This window comes from Ornithorhynchus anatinus, chromosome 6 (assembly GCF_004115215.2).
Source record: "Ornithorhynchus anatinus isolate Pmale09 chromosome 6, mOrnAna1.pri.v4, whole genome shotgun sequence".
Classification (NCBI taxonomy): domain Eukaryota; kingdom Metazoa; phylum Chordata; class Mammalia; order Monotremata; family Ornithorhynchidae; genus Ornithorhynchus; species Ornithorhynchus anatinus.
The window spans coordinates 39581417-39596629 of record NC_041733.1 but is presented as its reverse complement, the minus strand read 5'-3'; the positions used below and the strand labels follow the sequence as shown (position 1 = coordinate 39596629).

Here is a 15213-nt window from a genome sequence, read left to right as displayed (position 1 = left end):
GTATCTACCCCAGTGCTTAGAACACTGCCTGGCACACAGTAAGTGCTTAACAAATACCATTATTATTATTTTTTCATTCTTAAATGCACTGAAGAAGGTAGTGGTGAACCACTTGCATATTTTTATCAGGAAAACTCTCTGGATACACTACCAGAACAACTGCAGATGGAGATGGGATGTTCTGGGAGAGATGTGTCCATGGGATCGCTATGGGTCGGAAACGACTCGACAGCGTAAGGAAAGTCAAGCCTGCATTGCATATTTCATGCACTGCATTGGCGTATGGTTGGATAACTTGTTTTTTTTCCTCTCATTTATTGGAACGTAGCCTAGATTCACTTTGTTCTGCATTGGAAAGACTTGACTTTACATTCATTTCTGAGCCTGATATTTAACAAATGTTCAACGAAGTCTTGTCACATACCCAGTAAGTAATAGCTGCCAAAGTCGTTTACTGGTCTAGAAATAAACGGAATCTCAAAACCAAATACTAGATGGGTACCATTTGGGGTCTGAGAAGTAGGTAAGGATTGTCAGTGGGTAGTTGATGTCTTTAACATCTTTGCCTGTCTTAGAAATTCTTGATGGTTCAAATATCCCATTCTGTAGATCCAGCCAGAGTAATTATTCATTCATTCATTCATTCATTCAGTAGTATTTATTGAGCGCTTACTATGTGCAGAGCACTTTACTAAGTGCTTGGAATGTACAATACGGCAACAGATAGAGACAATCCCTGCCCAATGACGGGCTCACAGTCTAATTGGGAGAGACAGACAGCAGAGCAAAACAGAACAAAACAAAAACAAGACAACATTATCAAGGTAAATAGATCAAGGGGATATACACCTCATTAACAAAATAAAGAGAGTAATAAATAAGATATACAAATGAGCACAGTGCTGAGGGGAGGGGAAGAAGGAAGGGGGAGGAGCAGAGGGTTGGGGGGAGGGCAGAGGGAAAGGGGGGCTTAGTCTGGGAAGGCCTCTTGAAAGAGGTGAGCTCTCAGTAGGACTTTGAAGAGGGGAAGAAAGTTAGTTTGGCAGACGTGAGGAGGGAGGGCATTCCAGGACAGCGGTAGGAGGTGGGCTAGGGGTCGACGGCGGGATAGGCATAAATGGGGGACAGTGAGGAGGTGAGCTGTAGAGAAGTGGAGTGTAGGGGCTGGGCAGTAGAAAGAGAGAAGGGAGGTGAGGTAGGAGGTGGCAAGGTGACGGAGAGCTTTGAAGCCAAGAGTGAGGAGTTTTTGTTTCGTGCGGAGGTGGAGAGGCAACCTCTGGAGGTTTTTGAGGAGGGGAGTGACATGTCCAGAGCATTTCTGTAGAAAGATGATCCAGGCAGCGGAATGAAGAATAAACTGGAGTGGGGAGAGACAGGAAGAAGGGAGATAAGAGAGAAGGCTGACACAATAATCCAGTCAGGATAGTACGAGAGCTAGTACCAGCACGATAGCCGTTTGGATGGAGAGGAAAGGGCGGATCTTGGCGATATTGTGAGGTGAGACCGGCAGGTGTTGGTCACGGATTAGATGTGTGGGATGAATGAGAGAGCAGAGCCTAGGATGACACCAAGGTTGTGGGCCTGTGAGATGGGAAGGATGGTCGTGCCATCCACAGTGACAGGAAAGTAAAGAAGAGGACAGGGCTTGGGAGGGAAGATAAGGAGCTCAGTTTTAGACATGTTGAGTTTTAGGTGTCGGGCACACATCCAGGTGGAGATGTCCTGGAGGCAGGAGGAGATATGAGCCTGGAGTCAGGAGGAGAGGACGGGAGGAGATGTAGATTTGGGTGTCATCTGCGTAGAGATGATAGTTGAAGCCGTGGGAGTGAATGAGTTCACCAAGAGAGTGAGTGTAGATGGAGAACACAAGAGGGCCAAGAACTGACCCTTGAGGAACCCCTTCAGTTGGTGGATGGGAGGGGGAGGAGGAGACCGCGAAGGAGATTGAGAATGAACGACCAGAGAGATAAAAGGAGAACCAGGAGAGGACGGAGTCCGTGAAGCCAAGGTGAGATGAGGTGTGGAGGAGGAGGGGATGGTCGATGATGGAGTGTCAAAGGCAGCTGAGAAATCGAGGAGGATTAGGATAGAGTCGGAGCCATTGGATTTGGCAAGAAGGAGGTCATGGGTGACCTTTGAGAGTGCAGTCTCGGTGGAGTGGAAGGGACGGAAGCCAGATTGGAGGGGGCCCAGGAGAGAGTTGGAGTTGAGGAATCCAAGGCAGCGAATGTAGATGACTCGTTCTAGGAGTATGGAAAGGAAGGGCAGGAGGGAGATAGGATGATAACTGGAACGGGAAATGGGATGGAGAGAGGGTTTTTTTAGGACGTGGGAGACATGGGGACGTTTTTTGGCAGAGGGGAAGAAGCCATTGGAGAATGACTGGTTAAAGATAGAAGTTAAGGAGGGGAGGAGGGAAGGGGTGATGGTTTTAATAACTTGGGCAGGAATGGGGTCCAAAGGATGGGTGGAGGGGGTGGCACTTGCGAGGGGGGAGGAGATCTCCTCTGAGGATACTACAGGGAAGGATGGGAAAGTAGGGGAGAGGGTTGGGAGCCCGGGGGAAGGAGAAGGGGAAGGTGTGACTTTGGGGAGCTCAGACCTGATTGTGTTAATTTTCGTGATGAAGGAGGTGGCCAGATTGTTGAGGTAATTAACACTGTAAGCGATTTCTACGTGTCCCTAACATGATCCAGCGACAGAGGGAGGCTTGAACATTAAAAGACTGTCTGCCAGGGGCCTTTCTAGAACTTCCAATCATTTTAATTTGATTCATTACAATTGCTGCTATGCTCGACCAGCCTCACTATATACCTACATGATTTAAAGTTCATAATGAAAATATTTTGTCATGAACATTTTTTTGAAAGTTCGTTTAAAACCAGCGAAACGAGGTTTAGGGGACTTGCGGCGTTTCAGGTCGATGTTGCATCTTGTAGCGCAGAAAGGTGACATATCAAGCCCAGTGCACCCCGCTTTTCCTTACAACAAATACCACCGGAACTCTTGCTCTGGGTTCCCCTGGCCTGAACCCCAAGATGCAATAATGATAATAATAGGGTACTTGTTAAGTGCTTACCATGTGCCAAGCACTCTTTTAAGCACTGGGGTGGATGCAAGTTAATCAAGTTGGACACAGTTCCTGTCCCACATTCATTTATTCATTCAATCCTATTTTATTGAACACTTGCCGTGTACAAAGCACTGTACTAAGTGCTTGAGAGAGTTCAGTGCAACAACACATAGACACATTCCTGCCTACAACGAGCTCACAGTCTAGAGAGGGGGCTCACAGTCTTAATCTCTGTTTTATAGATGAGGTAACGGAAGCCTGGGGAAGTGAATTGACTTGCCAAAGTCACACAGCAGATGTAGTGGATCTGGGATTAGAACCCAGGTCCTTCTGACTCCCAGGCCTGGGCTGTAGCCAATAAGCCATGCTGCTTCTCTGTTTCCCAAATCTCCAGGGATTCCATCTGTCTTAGTAGACTCTTGGGGAGTTGTGCCTTGGTCCCATCCCAGCAAGTCTAAGGAGATTGAAACCTCTGAGGGACCCTGGAACTAGCCATTTGACACGCCGAAGACCGCCCTATCTCTTGGGTTGACTGTGGCCTGGTAGAGGCCCCCAGGACAGCAGCAGATTTGAGAGTGTTCCCTTGGTCCGCTCTGGTTCGGACTGGCCCCCCTGGACTTTGGAGCCAGTCTGTGATCTGGGGGTGAGAGCGGGCCCTCATGGTTGGAGTACACCTTTGAGATCACTGGTTTCCTGGTGGCTCTCCACTAGTAGCATACTGGAGTGTGACCCAGCCATTTTGCACAATGTCTGTAAAAATTCGTCGTCTCGCCTCCAACCTCTCATCCACATCCAGCCTCTGGCCTGGAATGCTCTCCCTCCTCATATCCAACAGAGGATCACTCTCCCCACCTTCACAGCACATCTTCTCCAAGAGATCTTCCCCGGCTAGGCCCTCATGTCCTTTTCTCCCACTCCTTTCTCTGTTGCCTTTCTATTTGGTTTTACACCCCTTCTTCAGCCTCACAGCGCTTAAGTCCATATATGTGATTTATTATTTATATTACTGTCTGAATTCTCCCTCTAGACTGTAAGCTCGTTGTGGGCAGGGAATCTGTCGAGAAGCAGCGTGGCTTAGTGGAGAGAGCACTGTCTTGGGAGTCAGAGGTATTGGGTTCTAATCCTGGTTCTGCCACTTGTCAGCTGTGTGAACTGGGGCAAGTCACTTAACTTCTCTGTGCCTCAGTTTCCTCATCTGTCAAATGGGGATGAAGACTGAGTCCCACGAGGGACAGCTTGATTACCTTGTATCTACCCCAGCGTTTGGAGCAGTGCTTGGCACATAGTAAGCGCTTAACAGATACCAGGATTATTATTATTATTGTTGTTGTTACTCCTCCAAGCATTTAGTACAGTGCACTGCATACAGTAAGCACCCAATAAATACCATTGATGGTATGTTTATTTACTTGAACATAAAGTTATTTGGATTCCTTCTTTTCTAATAATAATTGAAGTCTTTGTGAAGCACTTTGTGCTAAGCACTGGTCCTCCATTAGAGCATAAGGTCCTTAAGGGTGGGGAACATGTCACGTCTTTGTCTTGTGCTTCCCAATCACATAGGAGAGTGCATTGCACCTGGTAAATGATCAATAAATGTGTTGGCTACTGTAATTTGAAGTTTGATGAACTCATTTTATAACAGGCCAGGTTGGGGGACGGGGGAGGAGGTAAAGTTAGCCTTACTATAAATCTAGAGTTTATAATTTCCAATGAGCATTTTGTCAATGTTTATGAAAATCTTTACTTTTTAGGTTTTAAAACCATTTTTGTTGCGTCGCATAAAAGCTGAAGTAGAAAAAAGCTTACCTCCTAAGAAGGAAGTGAAAATTTACCTAGGATTGAGCAAGATGCAGAGAGAATGGTGAGCCTTCTTATTCTGTTTTCAAATTCATCTGATGTATAGAAGACTTAGCTTTAAAGTGTTTAATTGTGCTTTTTAAGTCTTTCAAATGGACATTCATTCATTCAGTAGTATTTATTGAGCGCTTACTATGTGCAGAACGCTGTACTAAGTGCTTGGAATGTTCAAATCGGCAACAGGTAGAAACAGTCCTTGCCCATTGACCGGCTTACAGTCTAACTGGGAGAGACAGACAAAAACAATAGCAGTAAATAGAATCAAGGGGATGTACATCTCATTAAAACAGTAGCAATAAATAGAATCAAGGGGATGTACAACTCATCAACAAAATAAATACTAGAGGTAAGGAAGAGGCATAACGAACCCTCAGAAAGCTCACGGCCACACTGACTTTATAGCATATGTGGACCAAGGAATAATTTTTTTCAATGTATTAGTACAGGCAACACGGTTATGGAACTGAATCCAGTTTTGAGAGAGCGAGCGATATCTTAGAGGTTTTATAGGTGAAGAGAAAATGATCCAAATATGTTAAAAAAAAAAAAAAAAAAAAAAGGTCTACAAAGGAAAAATAAATAATGATGAGTGTGGTATTTTTAAGCACTCATGTTCCTAACACCGAACAGAGGGTTGGGAGTAATCAGGCTGGACACAGTCGCTCTCCCACACAGAGCTCACGGTTGAAGGAGGAGTGAGAAGAGGTATCTCCCCCTCATTTTACAGATGAAGAAAATGAGGCTCAGAGAAGTTAAGTGTCTTGCCCTCGGTAGCCCAGCAGACCAGTGGCAGAACTGGCATTAGAATCCCGATCCTCTGACTCCCAGGCTTGTGCTCTTTCCATTAGACCATACTGCTTTGGGATTGGAAGTCTGTTCTGTCCCACTGTATATCCACTGTAAGGAATATTCCCTGAAAATGTGGTGGAATCACGGACTATGTTCTCCCATACACTTCCCTGTTCTAAAGTAGGATCTGGAAAAGTAGTGTGAATCAACTCAAACCAGGTTGAGAAGCAACATGTCATAGTGGATAGAACATAGGCCTGGAAGTCAGAAGGTAATGGGTTCTAATCCCAGCTCCCCCACTTGTCTGCTCCGTGGCCTTAGCCAAGGCACTTAACTTCTGTGTGCCTTAGTTACCTCATCTGTAAAATGGGGATTGAGACTATGAGCCCCAAGTGGGACAACCTGATTACCTTGTATCTACCCCAGTGCTTAGACCAGTGCTTGGCACATAGAAAGCACTTAACAAATATCATAACCATCATCAACATCCAGCCGCAGTTGTCACATTGTGGCCCAGTGGAAAGGGCACGGGCCTGGGAGTCAGAAGGATCTTGGTTCTAGTTCTCATTCTCCCACGTCTCTATTTTGGGACCTTGGGCAAGTCAGTTCACTTCTCTGGGCCTCAGTTATTTGTAAAATGGGGATTGAGGCTGTGACCCCCATGTGGAATAGGGTATTAATAGCACTTCAAAAACCAGGCATTCAAAGAAATAAAAGAGATAATAATAACGTATTTGTTAAGCTCTTAACTATGTGTCAGGTACAGTTCTAAGTGCCGGAGTAGAAACAAGGTCATCAGTTTGGACATAGTCCCTGTTCCACATGGGGCTCACAGTCTTAAGCTCCATTTTACAAATGAGGGAACTGAGGCACAGAGAAATGAAGTGACTTGCCCAAGGTCACACAGCAGACAGATGGCAGGGCTGGGATTAATAATAATAATAATGTTAGTATTTGTTAAGCGCTTACTATGTGCAGAGCACTGTTTTAAGAGCTGGGGGAGATACACGGTAATCAGGTTGTCCCACGTGAAGCTCACAGTTAATCCCCATTTTACAGATGAGGTAACTGAGGCACAGGGAAGTTAAATGACTTGCCCACAGTCACACAATTGACAAGTGGCAGAGCAGGATTTGAACCCATGACCTCTGACTCCCAAGCTAGGGCTCTTTCCACTGAGCCACGGGTCCTTCTGATTCCCAGGCCTGTGCTCTAACCAGTATGTGGACTTGGGCCAGAATCAGAGAGGGATTTTGCCTGAGTAATTGAAAGGATTATAAAACTCTAATGACCCTCTACTAACAAATGATAATTTTACTGGAAATGCATAGAAAAAAATGCAAGAAAGTGCATTTGAACAGAGATTTAAAACCCCAAGCAAAGATTTACCCCCAGAAACACCTTCAGAAGAGATCATCATTCTCCAGTATCCTGGCCTTACCTATGTGGAGCCAGCTCTGCGGAGGTAGATGAAAACAAACCTCCTCACTTGACCAGAGTCAGAAGAGGAGCAAAAATTCTTTATCCACGCCCAACTAAGAGATCTTGGGGAATTGACTCTGCCCAAGTCTGTACTAAGTGCTTGAGAGAGTACACTACAACAGAAATAGCAGGTGCATTCCCTGCCCATAATGAATTTATAGGCTAGGGTGGGAGATGGACACTAATGTAGTTTCTCCTTTTCCCTTTCCGCTTTTTTCTTGCCAAACTTCCAAAGACCCTATGGTCACCGAAGACTAACACAGTGCAGTCTAAAAGTAGGGAAGAAGTAGAGTCAATAGACTCCGGCCCTAAGGTTATCTTCAATGGTCACTTGGGGCTGTTTTTGAAAAAGGCTATACCAGGGAGGGTTTTGCATTCCTTTTTCACTTATTGGGGTTAAGTAACTGGAAATAGGAAGACCAGTATTGATTAGAGAGCATTACAAAGTTGTGAAATGTGAATTTCATATGTGGATATCAGGTGCTTGAGTTGTGAAAAGTATAGCCTGATGTGTTTAGTATTTCTTTTCTTTTCGAAATAAGTTTATATTTGATATGGTCCAATCCTGACTTGTGTCTGCATAACTAGTTTTTTTCTCCGGGAATGATCAATCAGTCATTTATTGAGCACTTACTCTGTGCAGAGCACTGTTCTAAGCACTTGGGAGAGTACAGCACAACAGTATCACAGAAACATTTCCTGTCCACAACAAGCTTACAGTGTAGAATGCTACTCTTAAAAATGGGAATGGCAAACCAGAGAAGCCCTTTCTAAATAGAAGCAGTAGAAAATGAAGTGGATATTGCTTCTAATGGCTTGAACATTTTTCAGGTATACAAGAATCCTGATGAAAGATATTGACATCCTTAATTCTGCTGGGAAAATGGATAAAATGCGCCTGCTGAACATTCTGATGCAACTGCGGAAGTGTTGTAACCACCCGTATCTGTTTGACGGGGCTGAGCCCGGCCCACCTTATACCACCGACACCCACCTCGTCAATAACAGTGGCAAGATGGTGGCTTTGGATAAATTGCTATCCAAACTCAAGGAGCAAGGTGAGTTTCGCCTCGGCCATGAAGAGTCTATTAAAATTCACATTGTGATGCCGAATTGTAGCAAGTTAGTGAAGAACAAAATGGCTTTCTTAGGATAAAGGCTGTAAATTGATTTTTTTTTTTTAACCTCAGCATGAATTTTTAATGGCACTAAAAAAGAATCAACAGGGTGGTGGTGACATTTAAAGTGCACTTATATGCCCCTTAAATAGATTCTGCTGCACATTATCTCCAACTCTTCCGTAAATGTCACGGAGGCTGTACCATGATGGGATCTCTTTATTTTTATATTTATAAATGTGTAGGTTCCAGAGTTCTTATCTTTAGCCAGATGACCCGGTTACTGGACATTTTAGAAGACTACTGCATGTGGCGAGGTTATGAGTACTGTCGACTTGATGGACAAACACCACATGAGGAGAGGGAGGTGAGAAGAAGAATCATTTTGAGTGTTTTCATGTGGCAGATTTTTGTTTTGTCATATGATGATTAGAATAATTAGCATGCCATGGTATTGGTTTGACGCTTTTATGTGGCAAGCGCTGTATAATCAGGTCAGAGTCCTTGTCCCCTCTTGCCCTCACAAGCTAAGGGGAAGGGAGAATAGGTATCGTTCTCCCTCCATTTCATTAATAAACCAGTAGACTAGATTCCTCTGTAGTAGTAGAATTAATAATAGTATTGATTAAGCACTTAGTGTGTGTGGGGTGTTGTACTAAGTGCTGGGAGAGAATACACAAGTGGGAATTAGACATGGTTTCTGTCCCTCAGGGGGCTGACAGTCTAAGAATGTCAGGTATTCTCATGAAGGAAATTGGACTCTCTAAGACAAGTGTCAAATTTTTGTTTTATAAGTTATCGTGAGAATAATCACCCCTTGCCCTGATATGGTTGATGGGCAATCCTCCTTGGAGACAGCATAACTGAACTCAGGGAAACTTCTCTCGGGACCCTGGAATGGAGATGAAAGAAGCTCTGAGACCTGAAAGTGGGAATGGGTCTCCAAGTTTTTTTAATAAGCGCTCACAGGGGTAGCTCGCACTGGGATGTGTTTTCCAAGAGCTGTGTATGACCATTGGATTCACTTTTACAAATTCAAGAATTTCCAACTTTAAGTGCTGTTTCTGGCATTTTTAATAGCAGAGAGCTGGAAGTGGCCTTGGAGTTTTTCACAGTAGTGAAATACGTAGATGAGAGGCTTGATTTTTGTGCTTCACAAACTATTCATTTGTCTTTCTGCCTAAAAAAAGTTATCGCAGTAGTAAGCTGAAGAATGACAAGGAGGTATATCGTATACGTGAGCTCCCAATTACTGTGTGATGAAACCTTTCTAAATTAATCAGTTGGTACTGTTTACTGGGTCCCACCTGTGTGGAGGGCACTCTAGTAAGTGCTCTGGAAAATAGGATAGAAGTGACAGACCCAAGCACTGGTCTCAAGAAGTTTTCAGTCTAGTGTGGAACCAGGCATACAGCTATGTTCAGGTAGGAGAAAAGCGATCAGACAATGGATAGGTGAAAGAATGCTTAGAGTATGCAAAATGGTATCAGTCAATCATATTAATTGAGCGTTTATTGTGTACAGAGCCCTGTACTAAGCACTTGGGGGAGAGGACAGTATAACTGACATATTCCCTGCCCACAGTGACCTTACAGTCTAGAAACTGTACAATATGTGCATAAGTACTGTAGGTGGTGTATGAACACGTAAATGCTGAGATGGAAGTCGTGAGGATATTGCCCTCTAGACTGTAAGTTCCTTGTGGGCAGGGAACTTTGCATATCAACTCTGTTTTATTGTACTCTTCCAAGCACGTAGTACAGTGCTCTGCACACAGTAAGTGCTCAGTACATATGTTTGACTGGGGAGAAGAATCATTAATTAGGGAAAGGTGCCTGGGGAAAGTGGGTTATCAGACAGGCTCTCAAAATGGGGAGAACTGCCACTCCCTTGGAAGGTCCCTACAACATTTATTCATTCAGTCGTATTTATTGAACATTTCCTGTGTGCAAAGCACTATACTAGGCATCAGATATATCACCTCCCTCAGGACAAAGACACTGTTGGATTGACAGATGGAATTGGACAGGTTGTGAAAGATGAAGTAATAACTCCGGGGCTATTAGGTCAGATTGGGAGTGCCTATACCTTCTTTACCGAGTCAGTGCCGGGGCAGATACGTTGCCAAGAATGACACATTTACGAAGCAAGATTGCCTGCAAGTTAGAGTAATCTAACTCTTGTTGGTATCAGTGGCGTAAGAAGGTATTTGCGATCGCTTCAACAGTTAAGTATACAAAAACACTTACATAATAGACATGTTCACAATATAAGTAGATCTTTATTCTCAGTGAATATTTCTCCGTATGATTGTCCTTATTGAATAAGGTCGTCTCTGTTGTTGCTTCATTCATTCAGTCGTATTTATTGAGCGCTTACTGTGTGCAGAACACTATACTAAGCACTTGGGAGAGTACAGTATAACAATAAACAGGTACATTCCCTGCTCACAACAAGCTTACAGTCTATTCCCATTTGACAGTGTAAGATACCAGGGTGGGCATCTGCAGGTCCCTGCTGTCCCATTTGAGAGTTGCCTGCTAAACAGTTGTGGATGGCACACCAGAATCCAGAAAGGGTGGGAACAATGGTATACGGATGAGGAAACATCCCACTTTTGCTGCCACCATTGGTAGTGGGGACATAGGTGGGGATCTATTCTAAGATTCAGCTAGCCCTTCCAAAAAATAAAAAAAATGGTAGTCCTGAGGTCAAGGATTTGCTGTGGTACCTCAGGCAAGTCACTTCTCTGTGCCTGTTACCTCATCTATAAAATGGGGATTAAGACTGTGATCCCTATATGGGATGTGGACTGTCCCAGTTAACCTGATTAATTTGTGTCTACCCCAGCGCTTAGTACAGTGCCTGGCACAGAGTAAGAGTTTAACAGATGCCTTTTTTTTTAAGGTGGTGCCCCACTATTCACCACACTTGCAGGGCACCAGAAGGGGTCCAAGAGAGTGGCGGTCTTCATCCCAGGATTGGTCTCTATTATAGAAATATACATTAGTTCACCATGTATAGCCTATTAAAATGCTGAAATTATAGTGTATTGTGATAATAGTTTGATTTGCTATTCTCGCCTCCTTTCCTTTCTGCTTCCTTCCTAGGAAGCAATCGATACCTTTAACGCTCCAAACAGTAGCAAGTTTATCTTCATGCTGAGCACCAGAGCTGGAGGTCTGGGAATCAATCTGGCAACTGCGGACGTGGTTATATTGTATGATTCAGATTGGAATCCCCAGGTTGATCTACAGGCTATGGTTAGTAGTCTTTTAAAGTATCGGAAATGTGTTTCACCCCAGGTGTCTGAGTCTCCTGATCTATTCATTAGACGCAGAGGTTTGAGAGAAGAAGAAGATTGCCTAAAGTGGCAGGAGGACAGTGATCGTCTTCAAGGATATCGTTTCTTTTCAAGTGGATTAGTTTGGAAAGTAAGAGATTTTTCTAGTTGCAGAAAATAGGTGGTCGAGGGTCTTTAGGAAACTTTTTTTTTAAAGCCTGCTAAGCACACAGTGGCCTTAGTTCCTCCGGATGCAAGAATCAAATGCTACATTATAGAGATAATTAAAACCAGGCAGCTGAAGGTTGATGACCGAAAGGGCAGAGGGCAGGCGGACATCTTCGTGTTAGTGAACGAAAGGGAGAGAGAAGGTGGTAAAGGTAGACAGGCAATGGACATTGCTCCAGGGTCACCCTCCTGGAACTTAAGGCAACTGGCTTGGGGACACTGTACTCTCTTGTGTTTCCTTAAGGGAAGTCCTTCTCGTCTCAGAATGTTAATTCCCAAAGATATTTCTGGCGGGCCACCATCACCCTGGTATAGCTTCTTTCTCCTATTCTGGAATAGACCCTCTTAAGTGATTTCCCCTCCCCTCCTCTTCCCCAGTCATCTCCATCCAGTTGCACTGCTCTGGCAAATATCCAGAGGTGCCTTCCCTCCTCTGAGCGTCCAGTTCTCGGTTGGCCCTCATGAATGCCTCCCTTTCTCTCTTTCTTGCCCTCGGTTTTTCAGCCCATTTCTGCTAGTTGACATATCATCATATCATATTAACACATACGTGAAAGGCAGTTGAAAATAATTCCTTCCTGTCCACACGTAACACTGTCTTGTGATTGGTGAATGAGAAAATATTGATAAAGGCCAAGTCACTTTTTTATACTTATCAAGCACATTTTTGAATATAATTGTTTTAACAGATCTGGGCTGGCCTCCAGAAGTGAATTTTCTTTTCATTATAAAGAAGTAACAACCATCCTTGCTTGTGCATAGTTTTAATGTGCTGGAAAGCTAAATTAAATGAATAGCCAACTGAGCTAGAGTATTATTCAGCACCCTGCAATTCCTAATTGTGCTGTAAAAAACAAACTTCTAAAGAGATCGAGCATTGTTTTTGTTTTTTTGAGAATTTTAATTTTGTCTTGGATGCTTTGCTATAATTTCTTCTCACGTGTGTGTGATTTCTACTAGGATCGAGCACATCGTATTGGACAGAAGAAGCCAGTCAGAGTTTTCCGTCTCATCACTGACAATACTGTTGAGGACAGGATTGTAGAAAGAGCAGAGATAAAGCTGAGACTTGATTCGATTGTTATACAGCAAGGTATGAGATACTGTGTGGGCTTTATATACACACAGTCTTATAGTGAAAGCTCTTATATTCAGGTGGGTTATAATAGTTAATGCTAGTCAGCATTTTCTTATTGTGTTCAATGTGTAAAGTGCCTTTTCCAAATGTATAAAAGGCAGACTTTAAATAAGACTTCATTCAGATTTGAAATAAGGCACAATGTATATTTTCATTGATACAGTTTTTAATTGTGTTTTAATCATTAAAGGAAAGAGGGCAACTTTAAAAATGATAGAGTTATTTCTAAGTTTTTGGTTCCACACCATGACTTTCAAAATTTAGCACATATGCTAAAACTATTTTAAGTGGTTACTTTTTAATGGTATCTGTTAAGCACTTAGTATGTGCAAGCAATGCTACTAAACTAACTCTGGGGTAGATACAAGCAAATCAGGTTGGACACAGTCCATGTCCCACATGGGGCTCACGGTCTTAATTCACATTTTATAGCTGAGGTCACCGAGGCATAGAGAAGTTAAGAGAGACTTGCCCAAGGTCATATAGGAGACAAGTGGCAGAGCTGGGATTAGAATACAGATCCTTCTGGTGCCCAGGCCTGTGCTCTTTCCACTGGAAAACATTCTCAAACTTACTTAGGAGAGCACATAATTCAAAGCCATTTCAGTTCCATAACAGGCCATATTGTTCTTGAGCAAAAGTCTTGACCAGTGTAAATGACATTGATTCACAGAGCCCTTGTTTCTGGTCCTTTGCATGGTCAATTAACATGTTTTATTAAAAAGGAAAAATGAGAACTTCAGAAACTGAATTTAGGAAGGAAAATGGACGATTGAATGGGAAATGAGATTAAAGAGAAAGAATGCTGCAGATTTTATAGGATCTTGTTCGAAACATTCACAAACCTATTGTGCTAGTAAAACTTCCTTTGTAGTTTAAATGGGCTCATGCGTATTGGAATGATTTTTCCATTTGATATTCCGATATTTCATATCTGACAGACGATCACTCTCCCCACCTTCAAAGCCATATTAAAAGCATATCTCCTCCCAGAGGCCTTCCCTTACTAAAGCTCTCATTTCCTCTTCTCCCACTGCCTTCTGCATTGCCCTTGCAGTTGAATCTGTCCTCTTTATTCCCCGCTCCCTCAGCCCCATAACACTTAGGCACATAGCCATAAATTATTTATTTATATTAATGTATGGCTCTCCCTCCTAGGCTTATTGTGGGCAGGGAATGGTTCTACCAACTATGTTATGTCCTCCTCTCCCAAGCGCTTAGTGCAGTGCTCTGCACACTTTAAGTGCTCAACAAATGCAATTGACTGGTGCTTTAGAGGATAGTTAGCTTCAGCCCCAGCATTTTTATTCCTTAAATCTAGGCAGACTCATCGACCAGCAGTCTAACAAACTGGCTAAAGACGAAATGCTGCAGATGATACGCCACGGAGCCACTCACGTTTTTGCTTCGAAAGAGAGTGAGCTGACGGAGGAAGACATTACAACTATCTTAGAGAGAGGGGAAAAGAAGGTGAGCCTGACAGAACCCTCTAGCACAGGGAGTCCCTCAGGGCCCAGCTGTGGGTTTCCTTCTACACTCCTCTCTTGGAGAACTCATTCACTCCCACAGCTTCAACTACCATCTCTATGTGGACGATTCCAATTCATCTCCCCTCCCGTCCTCTCCATCTCTGCAGTTTTGTGTTTTTTCCCGCCTTCAGGGCATCTCTACCTGGATGTCTTGCTGACTTCTCAAACTAAACGAGTCCAAAACAGAACTCTTCATCTTCCACCCAAACCTTGTCCTCCCCCATCTTTCACACCTCTGTAGACAGCATCACTCTGCTCCCTGTTTGATAAATCCATAACTCTGGCATTATTCTCGACTCATTTCTCTCATTGAAATAACATATTCAATTTGTCACCAAATCCTTCACATGCCTGTAAAATCTGCCCTTTCTTCTCTATCCAAACTGCTACTCTGCCGATTCAAGTACTTATATCCCACCTTGAGTACTGTACAGCCTCCTTACTGATCTCCTGGCCTCCTGTCTCTCCCTCTCCAGTCTGTACTTCATTCTGGTCCCTGGATCATTTTCCATGCTTCCCCACTCTTCAGGAACCTCCAGGGGTTGCCCATCCACCTCCACATCAAACAGAAACTCCTTACCATCGGCTGTAAAGCAGTGAATCAGCTTGTCCCCTCCTACCTCACCTCACTGCACTCCTACTACACAGCCCAGCCCACCCAATTCACTACTCTAAGCCAACATACTCACTGTACCTTGCTTTCATCTATCTTG

General features: G+C 43.6%; 1 protein-coding gene across 1 annotated transcript in view; it reads left to right on the top strand.

Moving 5' to 3' along the window:
* Positions 1 to 15213, top strand: part of SMARCA1 (SWI/SNF related, matrix associated, actin dependent regulator of chromatin, subfamily a, member 1) — a 100332-nt gene that overhangs the window by 31266 nt on the left and 53853 nt on the right. Inside the window, exons 10-15 of the mRNA XM_029067459.2 lie at positions 4828 to 4937; positions 8036 to 8262; positions 8568 to 8689; positions 11433 to 11585; positions 12794 to 12926; positions 14293 to 14441. Coding sequence (XP_028923292.1) covers positions 4828 to 4937; positions 8036 to 8262; positions 8568 to 8689; positions 11433 to 11585; positions 12794 to 12926; positions 14293 to 14441 — 894 coding nt within the window. The remainder of the gene's footprint in view (positions 1 to 4827; positions 4938 to 8035; positions 8263 to 8567; positions 8690 to 11432; positions 11586 to 12793; positions 12927 to 14292; positions 14442 to 15213) is intronic.